The sequence below is a fragment of the Eutrema salsugineum genome, unplaced genomic scaffold, assembly GCF_000478725.1.
Source record: "Eutrema salsugineum unplaced genomic scaffold, Eutsalg1_0 scaffold_14, whole genome shotgun sequence".
NCBI classification, from domain to species: Eukaryota; Viridiplantae; Streptophyta; class Magnoliopsida; order Brassicales; family Brassicaceae; genus Eutrema; species Eutrema salsugineum.
This window is the reverse complement of record NW_006256877.1, coordinates 5,635,748-5,654,322: the sequence shown is the minus strand read 5'-3', so window position 1 is coordinate 5,654,322 and position 18,575 is coordinate 5,635,748. Positions and strand designations below refer to the sequence as shown.

At 37.7% G+C, this 18,575-nt stretch overlaps 4 protein-coding genes across 5 annotated transcripts; 2 read left to right on the top strand and 2 right to left on the bottom strand.

Annotated features, from left to right (window-relative positions):
- Positions 1 to 3,860: 3,860 nt before the first annotated feature.
- Positions 3,861 to 6,320, bottom strand: LOC112088413 (rho GTPase-activating protein gacV-like). The gene is made up of 7 exons (XM_024158689.1): positions 6,159 to 6,320; positions 5,921 to 6,079; positions 5,514 to 5,872; positions 4,962 to 5,370; positions 4,706 to 4,867; positions 4,489 to 4,623; positions 3,861 to 4,244 (listed from the first exon to the last, which is right to left on the bottom strand). The coding sequence occupies exons 1-7, from the start codon at positions 6,318 to 6,320 to the stop codon at positions 3,861 to 3,863; spliced, it is 1,770 nt and encodes a 589-aa protein (XP_024014457.1).
- Positions 6,321 to 9,758: 3,438 nt separating this feature from the next.
- LOC18022825 (uncharacterized hydrolase YugF) lies at positions 9,759 to 11,669 on the top strand. Of its 2 annotated transcripts, none has more exons than XM_006405699.2 (5): positions 9,759 to 10,177; positions 10,317 to 10,428; positions 10,522 to 10,615; positions 10,889 to 11,136; positions 11,225 to 11,669. In XM_006405699.2, the coding sequence occupies exons 1-5, from the start codon at positions 9,843 to 9,845 to the stop codon at positions 11,534 to 11,536; spliced, it is 1,101 nt and encodes a 366-aa protein (XP_006405762.1). In that variant the 5' UTR covers positions 9,759 to 9,842; the 3' UTR covers positions 11,537 to 11,669. The 2 variants fall into 2 exon arrangements, with proteins under 2 accessions (XP_006405762.1, XP_024014717.1); XM_024158949.1 differs by having other exon boundaries at positions 9,801 to 10,177; positions 10,275 to 10,428.
- A 735-nt stretch (positions 11,670 to 12,404) lies between these two features.
- Positions 12,405 to 15,201, top strand: LOC18022826 (tryptophan synthase beta chain 2). Its single transcript, XM_006405697.2, has 6 exons — positions 12,405 to 12,586; positions 12,732 to 13,059; positions 13,233 to 13,449; positions 13,721 to 14,258; positions 14,546 to 14,644; positions 14,770 to 15,201. The coding sequence occupies exons 1-6, from the start codon at positions 12,517 to 12,519 to the stop codon at positions 15,021 to 15,023; spliced, it is 1,506 nt and encodes a 501-aa protein (XP_006405760.1). The 5' UTR covers positions 12,405 to 12,516; the 3' UTR covers positions 15,024 to 15,201.
- LOC18022663 (transcription termination factor 1, mitochondrial) lies at positions 15,156 to 16,850 on the bottom strand. The gene has a single exon (XM_006405698.2). It carries the CDS (start codon positions 16,592 to 16,594, stop codon positions 15,227 to 15,229), a length of 1,368 nt encoding a protein of 455 aa, XP_006405761.2. The 5' UTR covers positions 16,595 to 16,850; the 3' UTR covers positions 15,156 to 15,226.
- Between the last annotated feature and the right edge of the window lie 1,725 nt (positions 16,851 to 18,575).

Sequence of the window (18,575 nt, the reverse complement as noted above, 5' to 3'; positions counted from 1 at the left end):
TGGAAAATAATTGTGAGGACGATAGAGGGAATAGTTCTGATGACGGGATGGATAACAGTTTTGATGGTGGGGTAGATAGGGGTGTGATAGTTGAAATTGAGGAGTTCCCACGTCCTTCTCAAGGAAGTCAGTCAATAGAAGCATGAGAAGATGGGACAGGTCTGGAGTTAAGACAAGAGTTTGAATCCAAGAAAACTGTGATAGATTTAGTTCGGAGAGCTTCACTTAGTAAATGTTTTGGGATCTCACTTAAGAACTCAGATAAGAAGCGGTGGGTGGTGAAATGTGCTGCTGAAAAATAAGGGTTGTGCTTGGCATATTTGAGTTGTGAAAGGTGCAAAATCAGGATTTTTCAAAGTTACCAGATATAATAAAATGCATACATGCTCCTGGGTGTCACGTAGTGGCTACGCTAGCACAAGAGGCACAAAAAGGTTAGTTGCATCTTTGGTGAAGGAAAAGTATGCAAGTCAGTTGCAGACCACAACACCAACTGAAATTATGACTTTGCTTCAAACAAAGGTTGGTGTGTCAGTGTCTTATGCTACTGCATGGAGAGGGAGAAATATAGCTCGTAATGAAGTGATTGGGGATCCAGTGGAGAGTTTCTTGTTGCAGCCTTCTTACTTATACATGCTGGAGCAGGCTAATCCTGGAACAAAAACGAAATTGTGTTTAGACGGTGAAGAGAGGTTCAAGTACCTTTTTGTTGCCCTTGGACCTTGCGTCGAAGGGTTTGAAGGAATGAGGAAAGTTATTATTGTAGATGCAACATTTCTGAAGGCTGGCTATAATGGTGTTTTAGTTATTGCAACAGCTCAAGACCCTAATCACCACCATTACCCTCTTGCATTTGGTGTTATTGATGGTGAAAAAGATGCAAGTTGGAATTGGTTTTTCGAAAGGTTCAAAACCATTTTTCCAGATAATGGTGAGTTGGTTTTTGTAACTGACCGTAATCAAAGTTTAGTTAAAGTGGTTGGTGAAGTATACCTGAGGGCTCAACATGGCTTTTGTATATATCATATGTCGTAAAATGTGAAATCTCATGTTTATTATGTGAACAAAGAGGAGGCCGCTGAAAAATTCAGAGAGTGTGCAAGGTGTATACAGAAGCTGAGTTCCTGCAAAAGTATGATGAATTTAAAAGGAGGTACCCAACCGCTGTCACTTATCTTGAAAAAGGGCAGGAATATGGCACAGAGACCATCAATAGTGTGAAATACTGGGCAAGATGTTATTTTCCTGGTGAAAGGTACAACATTGACAATAGTAATGGTGTATAGTCGATAAATGGTGTTTTTAATAAAGTTAGGAGGTTACCAATTTTGGCCATGATCGATGTGATTGTAGCAAAATTTAGTGAATGGTTTAACAGACATAGGAAGGAGGCTGCATTTGGTCAGGTGACAGAAAAATTAGTGCCTTATGTGGAGAATATATTGCACTCGAGATGTTTAGTTGCCAAGAAACTAGTTGTTGTGGAACTAAACAGTTTCGAGTTCATATACAAAGTTACTGGAAAAGATGGAAAACTTATGTGGTACACTTGTTACAGAAAACTTGTGAGTGCAAGCATTTTGACATAGACAATTACCCCTGTGTACATGCGTTAGCTGCAGCTATGAAATGCAACAAACAAAAAGATGGATCCAGGTATTTCCATTACCATGACCTGTGCTCTAGATATTATTGGACTGACCAGTGGAAGTTAGCATACATGAGGACGATCTATCCAGTACCGCCTAGATATCAGTGGTTAATTCCAGCTGAAACATGTGATTTTGTCTGCAAACCACCAGATTTACCCAAGCGAAAGAAAGGAAGAAGGAGGGATAAGAGGTTCACATCCACGGGAGAACACCACCGTGATAATAAACGGGTGCCAGGACAAAATTTTGCAAGGACTTGGTTACATTATAGTCAAGGTTCGGAGACAAACGCGGAGACGGACGGGACAAACGCGGAATCAAACCAGACGGTGTAATTTGCATTTTCGAATTTTGGTATTACTGGAACCATTTAGAACAACTACCCGGCTATTTGTAATTTGTAAATTTTTTTTGGTATTATTGGCACTACTTGGAACAACTACCCGAAAATTTATAATTTGTATGTTTACGTATTTGGTATTACTAGAACTACTTGGAACAACTGCCCGGCTATTGTCCTAAACCCTATATGTTCGAGTTTTCTGGAACTACTTGGAACAACTACCCGGCTATTTTCGTAAACCCTGTATGTTTGAGTGTTTTGGTATTACTGGAACTAATTGGAACAACTATTTGTAAAATTTTCTATATATTTAATCGGGGTTTAGATATGTTATTTTAAAAATAACATATAGTTCCAGAGTATATGTAATTAAATATCTATATAAATGTATAACATTTACTAAAAACAATGTGTATTTCGTAATTTACAAATTATGAAAACCGTTTGTGCACACTTATCCCATATAATATCATAGGTTTTATGGATACTTTGAACCAAATAGCCTTGGTATAAACCAATATCATCAAACTTTGACATATCCTAAATGTTATTTCATAAATGTGCTTGTAATCTCTTTAAGTTAGCAGTTATGATCGGTACAACCAACACATGTTTCATTAATCATAGGTAATACCAAAAAAAATAGAATTCGACAAAAATACAACTGTTTGAGAGTGTGACAAACTGTACAACTAAGAGGTACAACTATGTATAGTTTTCCCCTCATTTTCAAAATTTTAAAAATTTCGAAATGGCGCCAATTTGAAATATTTCAGAATTCATTATTTTTCCTATTTTTGGTACTTAAAACCTCTTGTACTTCATTCCTCTTGTACTTCTGTCCTCTAAAAACCTTTCTCTCTCAAGAAAAATATCTCCACCCCTCCCAAACTCTTGTTATGGATCCTGAGAGTTACAGCGAGTTCAAAAGAAACTAGAAATACATCGATATGTTGTATTGCATAGCGGATGGTGACTATGGAATTCCGACGTATCGTTGTCCATGTGGAGGACAGCTTGTTGTCACCGATGGGTCTTCTCAAACGAGATACTTTCAATGCGAGAACTTCAAGGTCTGTCTGTTTTGCAATTTCGGTTGAACTTTTTCATTTTCTGGGTTTAGGTTTGCCAAATCTAGGTTTCGATTTTACTTTTTTCATTATGTGTAGAATGATGGCTTACATGTTCGCAAAGTATGGGCGGATGCTGTGGGAGAAGAGATTGATAGGATCAAGAAGGATGTTGCTGTTAATGGAGAGAAGACTCGAAGAATGGCCCTCCTTGAATTTCAGGTCAAACAGATGCAGATGGAGCTGAAAAAAAATGCTGAAGAAATTGCTAAACTCAAGGAGATTTTAAGAAATGTTTAGTTGCTTCAAAAGAAATGTTGTAGAATAATGATGGATCTTATGTTATTTTATTTTAAATGGAGCCGATAAGTACTTCCAGTTTTACCAGTTGTGCCAACAAACTAATTTGTTCTTCAAACATATTTAGCCGATTAGTACTTCCACTTTTACCAGTTGTTCCAACAAACTAATTTGTTCTTCAAACGAATTTAGCCGATTAGTACTTCCAGTTTTACCAGTTGTGCCACCTAATTTGTTCTTCGAACGAATTTAGCCGATTAGTACTTCCAGTTTTACTAGTTGTTCCAACAAACTAATTTGTTCTTCAAACAAATTTAGCTGATTAGTACTTCCAGTTTTACCAGTTGTGCCACCTAATTTGTTCTAAACCGTACAAATCTGGGTTTTAAAACCAAAATTACAAGCATAAGTTTTAAAACAAGGTCCAAGCAAAATAAAATAGCAAAATAGTACAAGCAAAAGTCTTAAACAAGATCATAAACCAGCACCTATACTCTAAGTCTTTTGTTTTTTTCCTTTGGGAGCTCCCTTCTTCTTTTCATCCTTCGTTGACCTTTTCTTCCCTTTCTTATCTTCTGTAAAAGGGGTTTGTTTGTATTGTGATTTTTTCCTTGTTCGTCCAAGAGTCCTAGTTACACGGGTTGGCACTTCTCCGTCTATTTCCTCATTCTCTTCTTTATCCTTCTCCACATCAGCTCCTGCCTCGTTCTCTTCTTTATCCTTCTCCACATTCTCTTCCACATTCTCTCCTTCTGTTTGCTTCTTCCCAGCACAACCAGCGCCATCATTTGCCTCCTCACCACCGCCATGGTAATCTGCATCAAAGTAGTTAATTAAGACGATTCTCTTCGTCTTCTTGATTTCTGTTCTTCTCTTCACCTATATACAGCTCCATCTTTTTGATTCATTTGTCATGATCATCTAACTTACTTCTCGTTTCCATAAACCCATCTTCCACTGTTTTCGTCAAGCCCTCTAAGCCTGCAATCAGTTTCTCTACCTCAATTGTAGTTGTAGGAGTCGATGCGGTTTAACGAGCTGGTGTTTTAGGACTAATGCTTTTTCCCTTTGTTCTTTCGGCTATTGACATCTTTGTTGAACATTTCCTCAAAGAATATCTCACTTTTCTCCTCCAGCAAATCGATTTCCAACCATCAACAACATAATCCGCTACATCTTGGTCTATATCTTCATCGTCCATGATGAGAGCCAGCAATTGCTTCTCATCATTCGATGGAGCCAACACACTATGAATATCCTTTTAAAACCAAAAAAAACTATTCAGGTTGATCCTAGCAATGGAGAATATACTCAATATTTGCTAAGATTTGAGTTCTAACCTTTGTTGCACCAAGTTGAGAATTTATTTTCGAAAGTGCAAAACCTTTCAAATCTCCTTTCTTGAACCTGCTCTTGCACATCCTTGGACAGCTATCCACGGCTTCTACAACAGTTTCTCTAAAATGTCTACCAAGGGCTGGAATTGCCTCATAAGCTAGTAGCTACACATTACACAACATGAATTACTAAACAAAATTAAAAGGAACATACATACAAAGAATCAGACAACACATTATGACAGTTATTCTTATTTACCTCCATAGGAATAATGAAACTAGGAAACACTTTGTTCGCACCTTCAGGCACATTCCCATTTAAATTCTTCACTATATTGCGAATGTCCTTCATATTCTGATCAAATGCAAATCGTCCCCTCAGAAATGTTTCACACAAATCTAAATCACTAGCCGCTCTCAAAAAGAAAGGCTCTACACCTGCAGCAGTATTACCTGTCTTCGTCTTCCCAACAATTATGTTGGCTAAGAAGTAAAGGACAGCAATATTCATCCTACCTCTCACTTTACTTGATTTCATTGACTCCATCTTCTCATCTACATCCTTCAATGTTACTTTCTTCTTCCCTTCACCAAAATACTTTTCAACAAACTTACTACTGTCACCACCTAACCTTTCGTAGTTCTTAGGGTAGCTTCGACAGTTCAATCTAGAAATAAGCCCCAACTCTCTCAAAGAATACCGGATGGGCACCCCATTTACTACAAACCAGCATTCCTTCATCTTGCTTGAAGGCACCATACACAGAATAAGCATCCACATCCCTGCGATTTATGATTTTCTTCCACGTACATGTGGAAGAAGTGCTTGAACTGAGGGTGCGTTTTGAACCACCTCAACTCTCTATCATCTAGCACCTTTTCTAATGTTTTCACAACCTTCTCAATGTAGCATCTTCCTGACAGCTTGATGTTGATATTAAACATATCGGGTTCAAAGTACAACTTCTCTGGTGGTATAGCTTGGCTTCGATAGTCTACATCTTCTTCCGCCTCCTGTTCATCATCGTCTTCTGCCTCCTGTTCATCATCATCTTCCCCCTCCTCATGTTCCTCACCTTCCTCCTCCTCCTCTTGTTCCTCATTTTCCTCCTCCTCAAGTTCCTCACCTTCCTCCTCCTTTTGTTCCTTTTCTTTCTCCTCCTCTTGGTCCTTTTCTATCTCCTCCTCATGGTCTGATTATTCCTCCTCCTCTAATACCTCATCTTCCCCATCCTCTTGTTCCTTTTCTTCCTCCTCCTCTTGGTATTTCGGATTCTCCTCCTCTTGGTCTTTTACTTCATCCTTCTCTTGGTCCTTTTCTTCCTCCTCCTCTTGGTCTTTCGGAATCTCTTTCTTCTCTTTTTCCTCGGCGTTCACCTATATTAGTTGTACCAATTTCGTTTAGTTGCTCCAGTTTTACTTAATGCACACAATAATCCATATGGACGAAACATACCTCCACATTTGTATCATCATCATCATTGCCGGCTTTCACTTTCTCTTGCCGACTCCTCACCATTTTGCGTAACTCGCTTAGGGTCGGTGGACCTCCCTTACCCAAACATGGCGGTTTTGCGGAGGTTGGAGGTTTTGCGGAGGTTGTCTCCGTCCAAGCCATCACAACAAAAGACGATCGAGTGATGTAGGGGATGATTCGCCGCCAATCGAGTTCTGAAGGCGGACAATTGGGGTTTTTCGAAATGCCCGATTCCGATTAGGGTTCTTCCTCTCCTCTTCTCTCGTTTTTTTTTTGATTTGAAAAAGAGAAGCAGCAAAAAAAAATTTACTTACAAAAATTACTCAGATCCGACCCAAACCCATCGGAAAGCCCAGTACCCGACCCATTTAGTGGTTGGATCTGTAATTATGAAAATTCTCTTTGGTTTTTTAGACATTACATTAAACTTTCGAATTAAAAAAAAAATAAAAAAAATTAATAATTGTATGTGGAGTATTATAGAATAAAATTCAAGATTGAGGAGCATTCTGGGCATTTTTCCCTTTCCTCTACACAGTTTCTCCTACGCCATCCAGTGCATACCTTAATGTTGACCATTCGAGCTCCACCAATATCGCGCTGTGGCACTAGTTAGTGATATGATTACCCACGGAATACACACTCTAGATCAGTATGAGGTTGATAGATTCTTGAGTCCAAATAATTCACAAAGAGAGATGCCAAGGGGTGAGTGATGAACTCGAAGATCCTTGGGCCCAAACTTGCAATCAAGGCTTGAAACAATGGGGTGGCTTCACTGACTGGATGAGAATACAGTAGATGACCAGGCGTGAGATCAGATCCCAAAAATCCTGGTGCCCTTTAAACGACTTAAAACGTCTCAACAAGACAACGAGGTGAAGGCTGCGTCAAGTGATATAGACAACACTTGATAAACCAAAATTAATTTGTTGGCTAACCACTAATAAATTAGACAAAGTTCACGAAGAACAGAAGAGAGGATTCTCTAAACGATATTTATTAAGAAGAAGTGAATAATGAGATCTGAGATCTCTACATCATTTATATAGGGGAAGGAGTAGGCCAAGAGCCATACTCAAAAATGTCAAAATACATTAAATGAAGCAAAGACTAAGAATAAAGATAGTTTCAATGTCTTCTCGGTTGCCTTGACTGACCCTTGAACTTCCAGCCAAAAATGATCCTTGGCATTTTTGCTGAGTTTTGGACCCGAGAAAAGAGTGTAAGCCCATTGCCTCACTAAACCTCCACTCGGAAAATCTATTGGGACAAAACCGAGTATAAGAAAAAGAGTACAACCTACTTACACATTGGCCAAACCTCAAGCAGAATCCACATATGATATTGAGGTTAAGATGGTATGTACAAGCTGCTCCTCATCGATCCAGATTTGAACCTCCATCTTCTGGACTTCATTCAGCAAAATCCGGAAAGCTTCTGCTAGCTTATGGGACATGGCCCGTGTCATGAGAGCCTCCAGAATGACCAATGCCTCCTTTGGAACCTCGTTAACTTACTTCGGATCCATGATCACATCAGTTAGTTTCGCCGTTGTAGATCTGGGTAACCAAACAATAACATGAAAAAGGTGGACATTGCTGATGCCACTGATTTAATTAAAACTTTTTTTGCCTCTCTTTTGCCAATAGACACGATATCCAGCTATTAACCCAATCATGTTGTCTTTTTCTACAAAATTTAAATACTACTCTTCACTCCACCTAAACTCTCCGGAATACCAAGATAAGATCCCGCGCTTCCATCTCTAGAGATTCCTAAAATTTGTTTCAGCTCACATTGAACCTCCTCCGAGACTGTATGTCCAAATTGTAAAGAGGATTTGTCAAAACTAATTTGCTGTCTCGAGACCTGTTCATATTGTTGTAGTATGTGCATGATTTTTTGACATTGTTCTTTATTTGCTTTGGAAAAGAACAAATTATCGCCCGACAACGTAAGTGAGAAACTGGTGGGATAGCTCTTGCAATTAAGACCTCCGTACAAAATATAAATAAACATGGTGATAAAGGGTCTTCTTCCGAGCCCTTCTCCCGGGTTAATTTGTCCATTGGGTTGTCCATTTAACTGAACTTTGTATTATATTGAAGTAGTACATCGCATCATTCATGTTATTCATTTTTTTTTGCAAAACCAAATTGTCTCAGTAGATTTTCAATAAAAGACCATTCAATTCTATCATATATCTTGCTCTAACTTCTTTTTCTTTTTTATTTTCAGTTTTTATTTCTATTCTTTTTGAAAAAAAAATATGTGAATTAATTAAATTATTAATTTTAGTATTTGTGTTTTTTTTTAATGTGGACTCTCTAGAAAAAAAAACAAATTCTTACATTTATATAATAGATTTTAAGTTGAAAGTACACAATCAACATAACATAAGTATAAATCGGTTAGTTTGTTTTGGATTTTTCAGATGACACTAGAATTTACCCGTGCGTCTGCACATGAACTAATTTTTATTTATATAATATAAATTTTTTTTTCATATATAAATTTTTTTAATAATTGATAACAAAATTTCTATTTAAATATAATTTATTTCTATTGATTTATCTATTCTAGTATTATATATGACCGAGATTAGAAAAACATTATTCTAACATGTCTATTTATATTGATTTGAAAAATATCATAATTAAAAAATCTTATTATAATATGCTCATCAAAAAACCAAAATTATTAAAATATTTAATATATCTGTTCATATTATTTATATATTTTAAATATTTAAATTTTAAAATTATTTGATAAAAATATAATAATATATAATTTTCATTTCTTTCATTGAAAATATTATTTAAGTTTAAATATTTAAATTATATCTAAATTAATATTTGGGTTATTATTTTTGTAAAAATATAATAATAATTTATTTTATAATTTTTGATAATATAACCTATCTTTAAGGAAATTTATAACATCTAAACTAAAAATTAAATTTTCAAATTTATATTAAAATTAAAATTTATTATTTTATTAATATTACACTAAATTAATTTATTTAGTAAATATAAATTAAAATCATAACTGTTTGGCAACCAAATAGTTATCCAAAAACAGAATAGTAGGAAATCAAGTAAAAATTCTGTTTGGACATAAAACACATTTTTCTTTTTTTTTTAATAGTATAGATTGATCATAGTACAATAGTTGAAGAATTAGAGGTGGTCGTGAGATTCCCTAAGGTAATCTTTTTTTAATCGAAGCGGAAGAGTCGATTTATTAACTAGTTCGTGTGCTTGTGAAACAATATAAGTTTGGTCATTGTATTTAAACCGATTTTATTAATATTTTATTATCTAATCGAAGCGTATATATCAAATCAAAACAAATTTCACAATCATTTTGTATTCTGTAATTTGATATCCTGCTTATCTTCGTTAACCATCAATACAACGCCACGTGGGCACCTCTCTCACTCCATAACCAAACGAATGGCTGTTGTTCTTTCCATTTGGATTCTCCCCAGTCCACTGTACCGACCGGTTTATTTGATACTTAGTTTTCTAAAATTGGAGCTTTTGGTTAATCAAACTATTTGTTAACCGGGTTCTACCGAAACTTGAACCAGAGAAAGTTGTTTCTAAATTCTAATGGCATAGTAATTAACCAAATTGGATAACTGAAGAAGCAGAGACGATGAGAGCTCTGACATGGACGGGAATGTCGCCGCCGCCGACAATGGTGGCGGCGCGAACGGCGACTCCAACGATGGTTACATTACGACGGATTAACCTCCGTGGAGATCGCGTCTGTGTTAGAGCCACGGCGTCGTCTAGCGCGGCGGTTTCCGGCGGAGGAGTAGCGGAAGCGGTGGAACTGTCTGAGATTGGAGAGAGAAGTAATAAATGGAAGTGGAAAGGAGAATATTCAATCAATTACTTCGTCAAGAGCTCGCCGGAGGAAGTAACTCCGGCGAGTCAGACCCTTCTCTTGGTTCATGGCTTTGGCGCTTCGATTCCTCACTGGCGAAGGTATCGCTTATCCCTAAATTCGAAAAGCTCAATCTTTGATTCATGGAGTTTTGGGTTTCTTATAGAATTGGTGAAATGTGATGGATTTTGTGTAAAGGCATTGCATTTACAAGAAAAAAAAGCTGAACTTTATTCTCAGGAACATAAATGCTCTGTCCAAAAACCATACAGTGTATGCGATTGATCTTCTTGGGTTTGGTGATTCGGAGAAGCCACCTGGTTTTAGCTATACTATGGAGTCATGGGCTGAAGTAAGTAACCATCTTTGAAATACTTCAGCATTGTATATGTTTTAAAGAAGTGTTTTTGGTTTTGGTTGTTGGATTTACTTGTGTTTGTTGTAGTTAATACTCAACTTCTTGGAGGAAGTGGTTCAGAAACCGACTATTTTGATCGGAAACTCTGTTGGAAGCCTTGCTTGCGTCATCGCCGCCTCAGGTCTAAGCCCTTTTCACTACTTGGATCAGTTTCTAATTCTCTTAACTTGAACCAGTAGGATATGTAAATGTGACACAAGAGCTTGCTTTTGCATAGGAACCAATTAAAGGTAGAAAGCATTTGAGTTTTAGTTAGTGATTGGTCTCCAAGATCACACTTTATCTCCGAGAAGTTGTTGCCAAAGTTTCTTTTCTTTGCTTTTATCTAATGTTGTCGATTATCTGCTATCTATTTTATCTAAGACTCGAGTGTGTGTGACTTTGCAAAAATCAGAATCAAAACAAGATCTGGTTAAAGGTCTTGTTCTGTTGAATTGTGCTGGTGGTATGAACAACAAAGCTGTGTTTGATGACTGGAGAATCAAGCTTCTGATGCCATTGCTCTTGCTTATCGACTTCTTACTCAAGCAAAGAGGAATCGCTTCCGCACTCTTCAACCGCGTTAAAGACAGGGAAAATCTCAAGAACATCTTGACAAATGTTTACGGAAACAAAGACAATGTAGATGATACCCTTGTAGAGGTATGGTTCTAATACTCGCACTATGATCTCAATAACAAGGTATCAACTAAATTTTGTTACCTTTTTGTGTGTGAAAATGTTTTGTCAGATTATCGCTGGACCAGCAAACAGCGAAGGTGCACTAGATGCATTTGTATCAATCTTGACCGGTCCACCTGGACCAAACCCGATTAAGCTGATTCCGGAAATAACCAAACCGGTTCTCGTCTTATGGGGAGACCAAGATGGATTAACCCCTCTTGACGGTCCTGTAGGTAAGTACTTCACGTCCCTTCCGGGTCAGTTACCTAACTTCAACCTCTATGTTCTAGAAGGCGTTGGACATTGCCCACAAGATGATCGTCCAGATCTTGTCCATGACCGTCTCCTTCCATGGCTGGCTCAGCTTTCATCCACATAGTTCTATTTGTTTCAACCATGTGTATACATACATACACTCACCAATGCTATGTTTATAAATGTATAACATATATTGTAAATTGGTGAAGGAGTTTGATTTTGGAGTATTACTAAATAGAATCGGTTCAACAGAAGCAGAAGATTTAATCAAGTAAATAAACGTAAATGAAATATCAAATGATAAAGTCAGAAACCAAAGTTTCCTAAACTGAAAGAGTCAATATGCAAGCAAGGCTAGGCTTGTTAAGTCAAACTCAATGCAATTGGGTAAAGAGTATATGCGAATTGTGATATTTGTTTTTAGAATGGGAGATAAATGGTAATGTTTATGGTAAAATTAAAGATCGTGATAAATGTAGAAAGTGACTAGAGTTGATGATTGCCTGATGGTTGATTTATAGGGTCCTATAGCCATCATAAAAGACACTAAATGAATGAACAGTTAGAAACTATTCTTGCCCACAAATATATTAGTTTGGATTTTGGCCGTTGAATCTTTGGTAATAGAACATTAATGCCGCAATATCATCAACATATTGGAGATGATAAAATTTGAAAAATTATTCCGATTTGGTTTTCCTATCATTTAAATTTTTTTTTTTCATTTAGTTTTATACGTGGATTTAACAAAAGAAAATAATAATATGAGTAATAGTTTATTGTAATTACTTTATGGAGATTTCTTGATTTTGGTTTGATGAATTTGGTAGAAGAAAATAGAAGGAGAACAAGAGGAAGGAAAAAGACAATGTGTAAAGTAATTACAATAAGAAAAGCATGATAAATAAATCCAGAGCTTTAGTAAAAATAATTTAAAAGAAGACAAAACAAAATAGTATTCAGATAGTGAGATGTCGTTGGGTGCCGGGAAGCCTTCCTTTGAGTATCCTTTATTTATTTTCTCCACCGATCTCTTGGATATACTCTCACTCTCATAGTCTTCAAAGCTCAAAATCCCTAAATTTCTATTAAAAATTGGCAATGGCTTCTCAATTGCTTTTGCCTCCAAACGCATTCACCAAATCAGTCTCAGCTAAAGTTTTCTTTACAGGTACCTTTAATATGGACTCTCGTTTGTGTTAAAGATTTCTTTTTTTTTTCTTTTTCTTTTTATGGGTTTTGAATAGCTATTGAAGCTCAAGCTTGATCAAAGTTCAGTTTTTTTATGTCTTGAGATCGGTTTTGATTTGACTTAGGTGATGACTTTGCTCTGAAAAGAAAGTCAAACCAAGCAACAAGAGCCTCAAATGGATTTAACTTAAGAGCAAAAGCAGCTTTGAGATCTAATAACCACAAATCATCTGTTGAGATTCCTAATCAATGGTACAATATTATTGCTGATCTTTCTGTTAAACCTCCTCCACCATTGCATCCCAAGACTTTCGAACCGATCAAACCAGAAGATTTATCTCATCTTTTCCCCAATGAGTTGATTAAACAAGAAGCAACATTAGAGAGGTTTATCGATATTCCTGAGGAAGTTCTTGAGATCTATAAGCTTTGGCGTCCAACTCCTCTAATCAGGTTCTTGATTTTTTCTTCTTCTTATGTTTAAAAGATGAATAATACAGAGGATTTGTTCTGTTCTTCATACTACAGATTCAAGAGTCTGAGTGCATCAGTTTAGCTAAAGTGTTTCACCATTAGTCCAAGATGAATGTTTTATCAAGATTTGGTTGTTCTTGCTTTGGTTGTAGAGCAAAGAGATTGGAGAAGCTTCTTCAAACACCTGCCAGGATTTACTTCAAATATGAAGGTGGTAGCCCAGCTGGTTCACACAAGCCCAACACAGCAGTTCCACAAGCTTATTACAATGCCAAAGAAGGCGTCAAGAACGTTGTGACAGAAACCGGCGCAGGCCAATGGGGCAGTTCTTTAGCCTTTGCTTCTAGCTTATTTGGCCTTGACTGCGAAGTAAGTACAAAGATTATATTCTTGCAGCGATATCTTGAACAATTAATCCTTCTAGTTAACTCCTTGTTTCTTTAGCCTTTGCTTACTGTTTATTTGGCCTTGGCTGCGAAGTAAGCATCAAGTTTAAGTTCTTGTTTCTTGTTTCTTATTAAGTTACTTATTTCTTTAGCCTTTGCTTCTTGTTTATCTGGCCTTGACTGCGAAATAAGCATCAAGGTTAGGTTCTTGTTTCTTGTTTCTTATTAAGTTCTTGTTTCTTTTATGCTAATAGGTATGGCAAGTGGCCAATTCATACCATCAAAAGCCATATAGACGGCTAATGATGCAAACTTGGGGAGCAAAGGTTCATCCATCGCCATCAGATCTCACTGAGGCAGGTAGAAGAATCCTTGAATCTGACCCATCAAGCCCTGGAAGTTTAGGCATTGCAATTTCAGAAGCTGTTGAAGTTGCTGCAAGAAACGAGGATACAAAATACTGCCTAGGCAGTGTATTGAACCATGTGTTGTTACACCAGACGGTTATTGGAGAAGAATGCATAAAGCAAATGGAAGATTTTGGAGAGACGCCTGATGTGATCATAGGATGTACCGGTGGAGGATCAAATTTTGCAGGCTTGAGTTTTCCTTTTATCAGGGAGAAACTCAAAGGCAAGATCAACCCTGTTATAAGAGCGGTTGAGCCATCAGCTTGTCCTTCCTTGACCAAAGGCGTTTACGCTTATGATTTTGGGGATACAGCTGGATTGACACCTTTGATGAAGATGCATACTTTAGGACATGACTTCATTCCTGATCCTATCCATGCCGGTAATAATTATTATTAAGTTTTAAGACACTAAACCTAAAGGCTTCTCAAACTCCTTGCTTCTTGATTGTTATTTTCTTGATTCTTGATTCTTGATTTCTTAATTCTTGATCCTTGGCTCATGGTTCTTGCTTGTTGCTTCTTGATTACTGAATTCTTGTTTTCTTGCTTCTTGATTCGTGATTTCTTAATTCTTGATCCTTGGCTCATGGTTCTTGCTTGTAGCTTCTTGATTACTGAATTCTTGTTTTCTTGATTCTTGATTCTTGTTTTCTATGGTTTTTGGCAGGAGGATTACGGTACCATGGGATGGCACCTTTGATCTCACATGTTTATGAACAAGGTTTCATGGAAGCAATCTCGATTCCTCAAATCGAATGTTTCCAAGGTGGTCCTTCACCTAATGGCAAATATCTATCAATTCCGCAAATTAGTTTTATTAGATTTAATTTACTCTCTTTTACATTTGCATTGGACTGTAATACCAAACTTTCCGGTCTGATTTTCTTGCAGGTGCTATTCAGTTTGCAAGAACGGAAGGGATAATACCAGCACCAGAACCAACTCACGCCATTGCTGCAACCATAAGAGAAGCTCTCCGATGCAAAGAAACAGGAGAAGCAAAAGTGATACTAATGGCAATGTGTGGACATGGCCACTTTGATCTTCCCTCATACGACAAGTATCTACGAGGAGAATTGATAGATTTATCATTCAGTGAAGAGAAGATAAATGAGTCTTTGTCCAAGGTTCCTCATGTTGTTTAGCTTCAAAGCCCCATGTCCTAAAGAAGTTAGGCTTTATTTCATGGCTTTTTAAATAAATAGAACAACTCCAATAATGGACACAACGTCGATCTTTGATCTTTGTTTGGTTTAACTCGTGCTTGTACCAAAAATTGTAAGTTCACAAATCAACAACGATGATGCTTAAACTCACAAAAAACAAAAATAAAAATCATTAACGTTGCTCAGTCTTCTAGGTGTGCCTTACAAACTCTGGTGAAGATAGCCATCAACTCAGCAACAAGCTTCTTGTTATCGAGCTTCCTCACATACTTGTTCAAGAAAGCTTGATCGTTAATCGCCAACACAAATGACATTGAAGGGAGTTCACTTCCGATCAATCCTTTTGCCATGAGAGTTTTGATTACGTTACACCTTGGGACAGTCCTCTTCTCCATGTTGTATCCAAGAACCTGAGGGTTTGAAACCACAGCCTTTAGTGGCAAACTCATCTTCTTCACAAGAAACTCAGTCTTCTTCTTAACCGTCTCTGCAGATAAATTAAGACACTGAGGAAAACGCTTGATCATCAATGTGACCTCATCTCTGCTGAATCCTAGACCTACAAATGTTTCAACGGAGTTAGCTATGTTCTGCTCTGAAAGGCGAATGAGTTGCGGAAACTTCTTCAACACTGAGAGGACCTCTTCCTCGAGCAGACCGCACCTCTTGAGTGTTTCAAACGTCTGATTTATCTTCTTCTCCGAGAACTTCAGAGAGAAAGGCCATTTCTTGAAAATCTCCCATACATCTCCCACGGAGAAGCCTAAACTTTTAAAGACATCAACTTTCGCTTCGATAGTTTCGTCGCTTGTTTGGTAAACAACGTGTAGCGCTTGGACAAACCTTGAGGTGGTCGGATCAAAGCCCTTGTCGACCACTTTCTTGAGTGATGATTCAAATTTTTCTTTGCCATAGACAGGTTGGTAATCCGAGATGAGCAAAGGGAACAAAAGCTTCTGAGGCATGCCTAATCCTCTCAAAACCAATACATTTCGAAATTTGTTCGACTGCTTATTGTTGTTACCCTCTGGCCAAGAATGACGAGACTTTTCGATTTCAAACTCTGAGCTTTTATCAGCTTCAATAACATCTTTGACGAAATCATAGTATAAGCTGAGAGTTTTGTCCCCTTTCTTTCCCAATATCTTTGGAACTCTGGAAATGATCTCAGCGAGCTCATAGCTTGAAGCTCCTCTGGAGTGAAGAAACCGAAGCTTGGGACCAAGAGACTTCTCAGCGTCAAGTAAAAGCAACTCTGGATAAGCAGTAACGATGGTGGATATCTGAGAATCTGTGAAGCCATGAGCTTTAAAGAGATTCAGAACGGAATCAGGATTCTTTCCTTTGCCATCGAAGCTGACTTTCCTCGAGATCGATTCTGCATGTTTTTTAGTGAACCCCAATGAATCAACAAGGTAAGAGACTGTGAAAGTCTGCTCTTTTCGACCAGCTCGAAAGCTCACATCTGCAGCAGAGGAGAAACAAGATGCATTTCGGAAAAGGGTCACTGCAAATCTCGACCTTGTTCCATGGAGTATCAACGAAAACATGAACAAAAGGCAAATGTGATGATTACTAGCAGATTCAACAGTGTAGCGATGAAATCTCTGGAAATTTCTCCTGTGCTTACTAGTGAACAGAGAAGAACTAGAAACTCGGTCATGAATCAGAGCCTCGTGGGTAGATACCTTGATGAAATGTTCGACTACTCAATCAAGGATTCGCAGTCTCCGATTACAACTTCATTCATTCACTTACCGAACTCAAATTCGCAAGATCCAGGTTTTGGGGTAGGGAGGAAAAGAGGCCGAGGAAAAGAAGAAGAAAGAGATTCTTAGGGTTTAGTTCTGGATCGGTTAAAGACAAATCGAAAACTGGTTTAATTGGCTAAATCGGTTTACTCTTGGTTCTAAATCGATTCTCTCTTTCTTTTTCTTTTTTTTTTTCTTTTTTTTTTTGGGGGTGATAATTCTCCTTTTTTTTTTTTTTTCAAATTAAAACAGCTTACAAAGCATGGACGTTGCTGTGAAGACAAAGGATATGATGAACAAGTAAGTTTTTATTTGACTCAGCGGTAATAAAGAAACTTACCTGCAACGGTTATATTTCAAACTGCAATAAAGTTGCTTTTGGGACCACTTTTATTGGAGAATTAGCAACTGCTTAAAAAGGCAAGACACAAAGTTTGCCAAACCCCTTAAGGACTTATTGTCTGGTGTATAATAAAGCAGTAAGTCTCGTGCTATGGTCTGCAACACGAAGAAACCGAGACTCAACCTTGGCGTTTGACGTTTGAGAAGGTTAGCGTTTTGCAGTTGAGTCAAGGGTGAAGCCCTAATTCGAAGCAGCTATAAAGCGAGTGTGGAAGAGAGAGAGGGAGAGTGGTAAGAAAGACTTGAGTGTTAGAAGAGAGTTTCATAGATTAGAGAAAACTTGTTTAGCATAAGCTTTGGTGTTGTTTTCTTGGTACAAGATTGATTCGAAGAGTGTCTAATTAAGTGCTAGTGAAGGGCATTAGGCAGGGCTCTTGTTTAGTCTTGTTGTATAAAGCTACTCTTTTTATCTAGTGGATTCCGAGACAAGTCTCGGCGAGACGTAGCGGTTGTTTAATACCGTGAACTCGTTAAATCTTGGTGTGTGCTCCTGTCTTTTCTATTCTTTCATATTTCTCTGCAAATATCTTGTTCAAGATCTCTTATTCCTTGTGAACACTCTGTTTTGTGTCTTCCTCATTTCGTTATTGTGTCTTACACCCATATCTTGGTTTGTTGTGTCTCAAGTCCAAGGAAAGTCGACATCTTTGGGCCTCTGAGTCCTAACAGAGTGGTATCAGAGCAAAGGTTGCGTCTTTGGTTCATCGCTACTTACCTAAAGCGAGAACCATGTCCTCAGCAAGAGTAGAGGTGGAGAAGTTCGATGGACGAGGAGATTACACGATGTGGAAGGAAAGCTTGAAGCTCATCTTGACATTCTTGGTCTGAGCATAGCTCTTAAAGAATCTGGAGTTTCAAAAGAAGGAAAAGAGAAAGAAGACGACGGTAAAGATGAGCAGGAGAAGCTTGAAAAGATGAAAAAGGCTCGAAGTACTATTGTCTTGAGCCTGACAGATAGGGTTCTAAGGAAAGTCAAAAAGGAGAAGACTGCAGCTTCTATGTTGGCCGCTTTAGACAAGTTGTACATATCAAAAGCTCTTCCAAACCGAATCTATCTGAAGCAGAAACTTTACAGTTTCAAAATGGCTGAGAATCTGTCTATTGAAGGAAACATCGATGACTTCCTTCATCTCATAGAAGATCTCGAGAACACAGAGGTGTTAGTGTCCGATGAAGATCAAGCCATTCTCTTGTTAATGTCACTTCCGAAGCAGTTTGACCAGCTGAGAGATACTCTTAAGTACACTACTGGGAAGCATGTTTTGACCCTAGATGAGGTCATAGCTGCCATATACTCAAAGGAGCTTGAGTTTGGGTCAGCGAAGAAGAATCTCAAAGGACAAGCTGAGGGCCTCTATGCAAAAGAAAAAACCAAGAC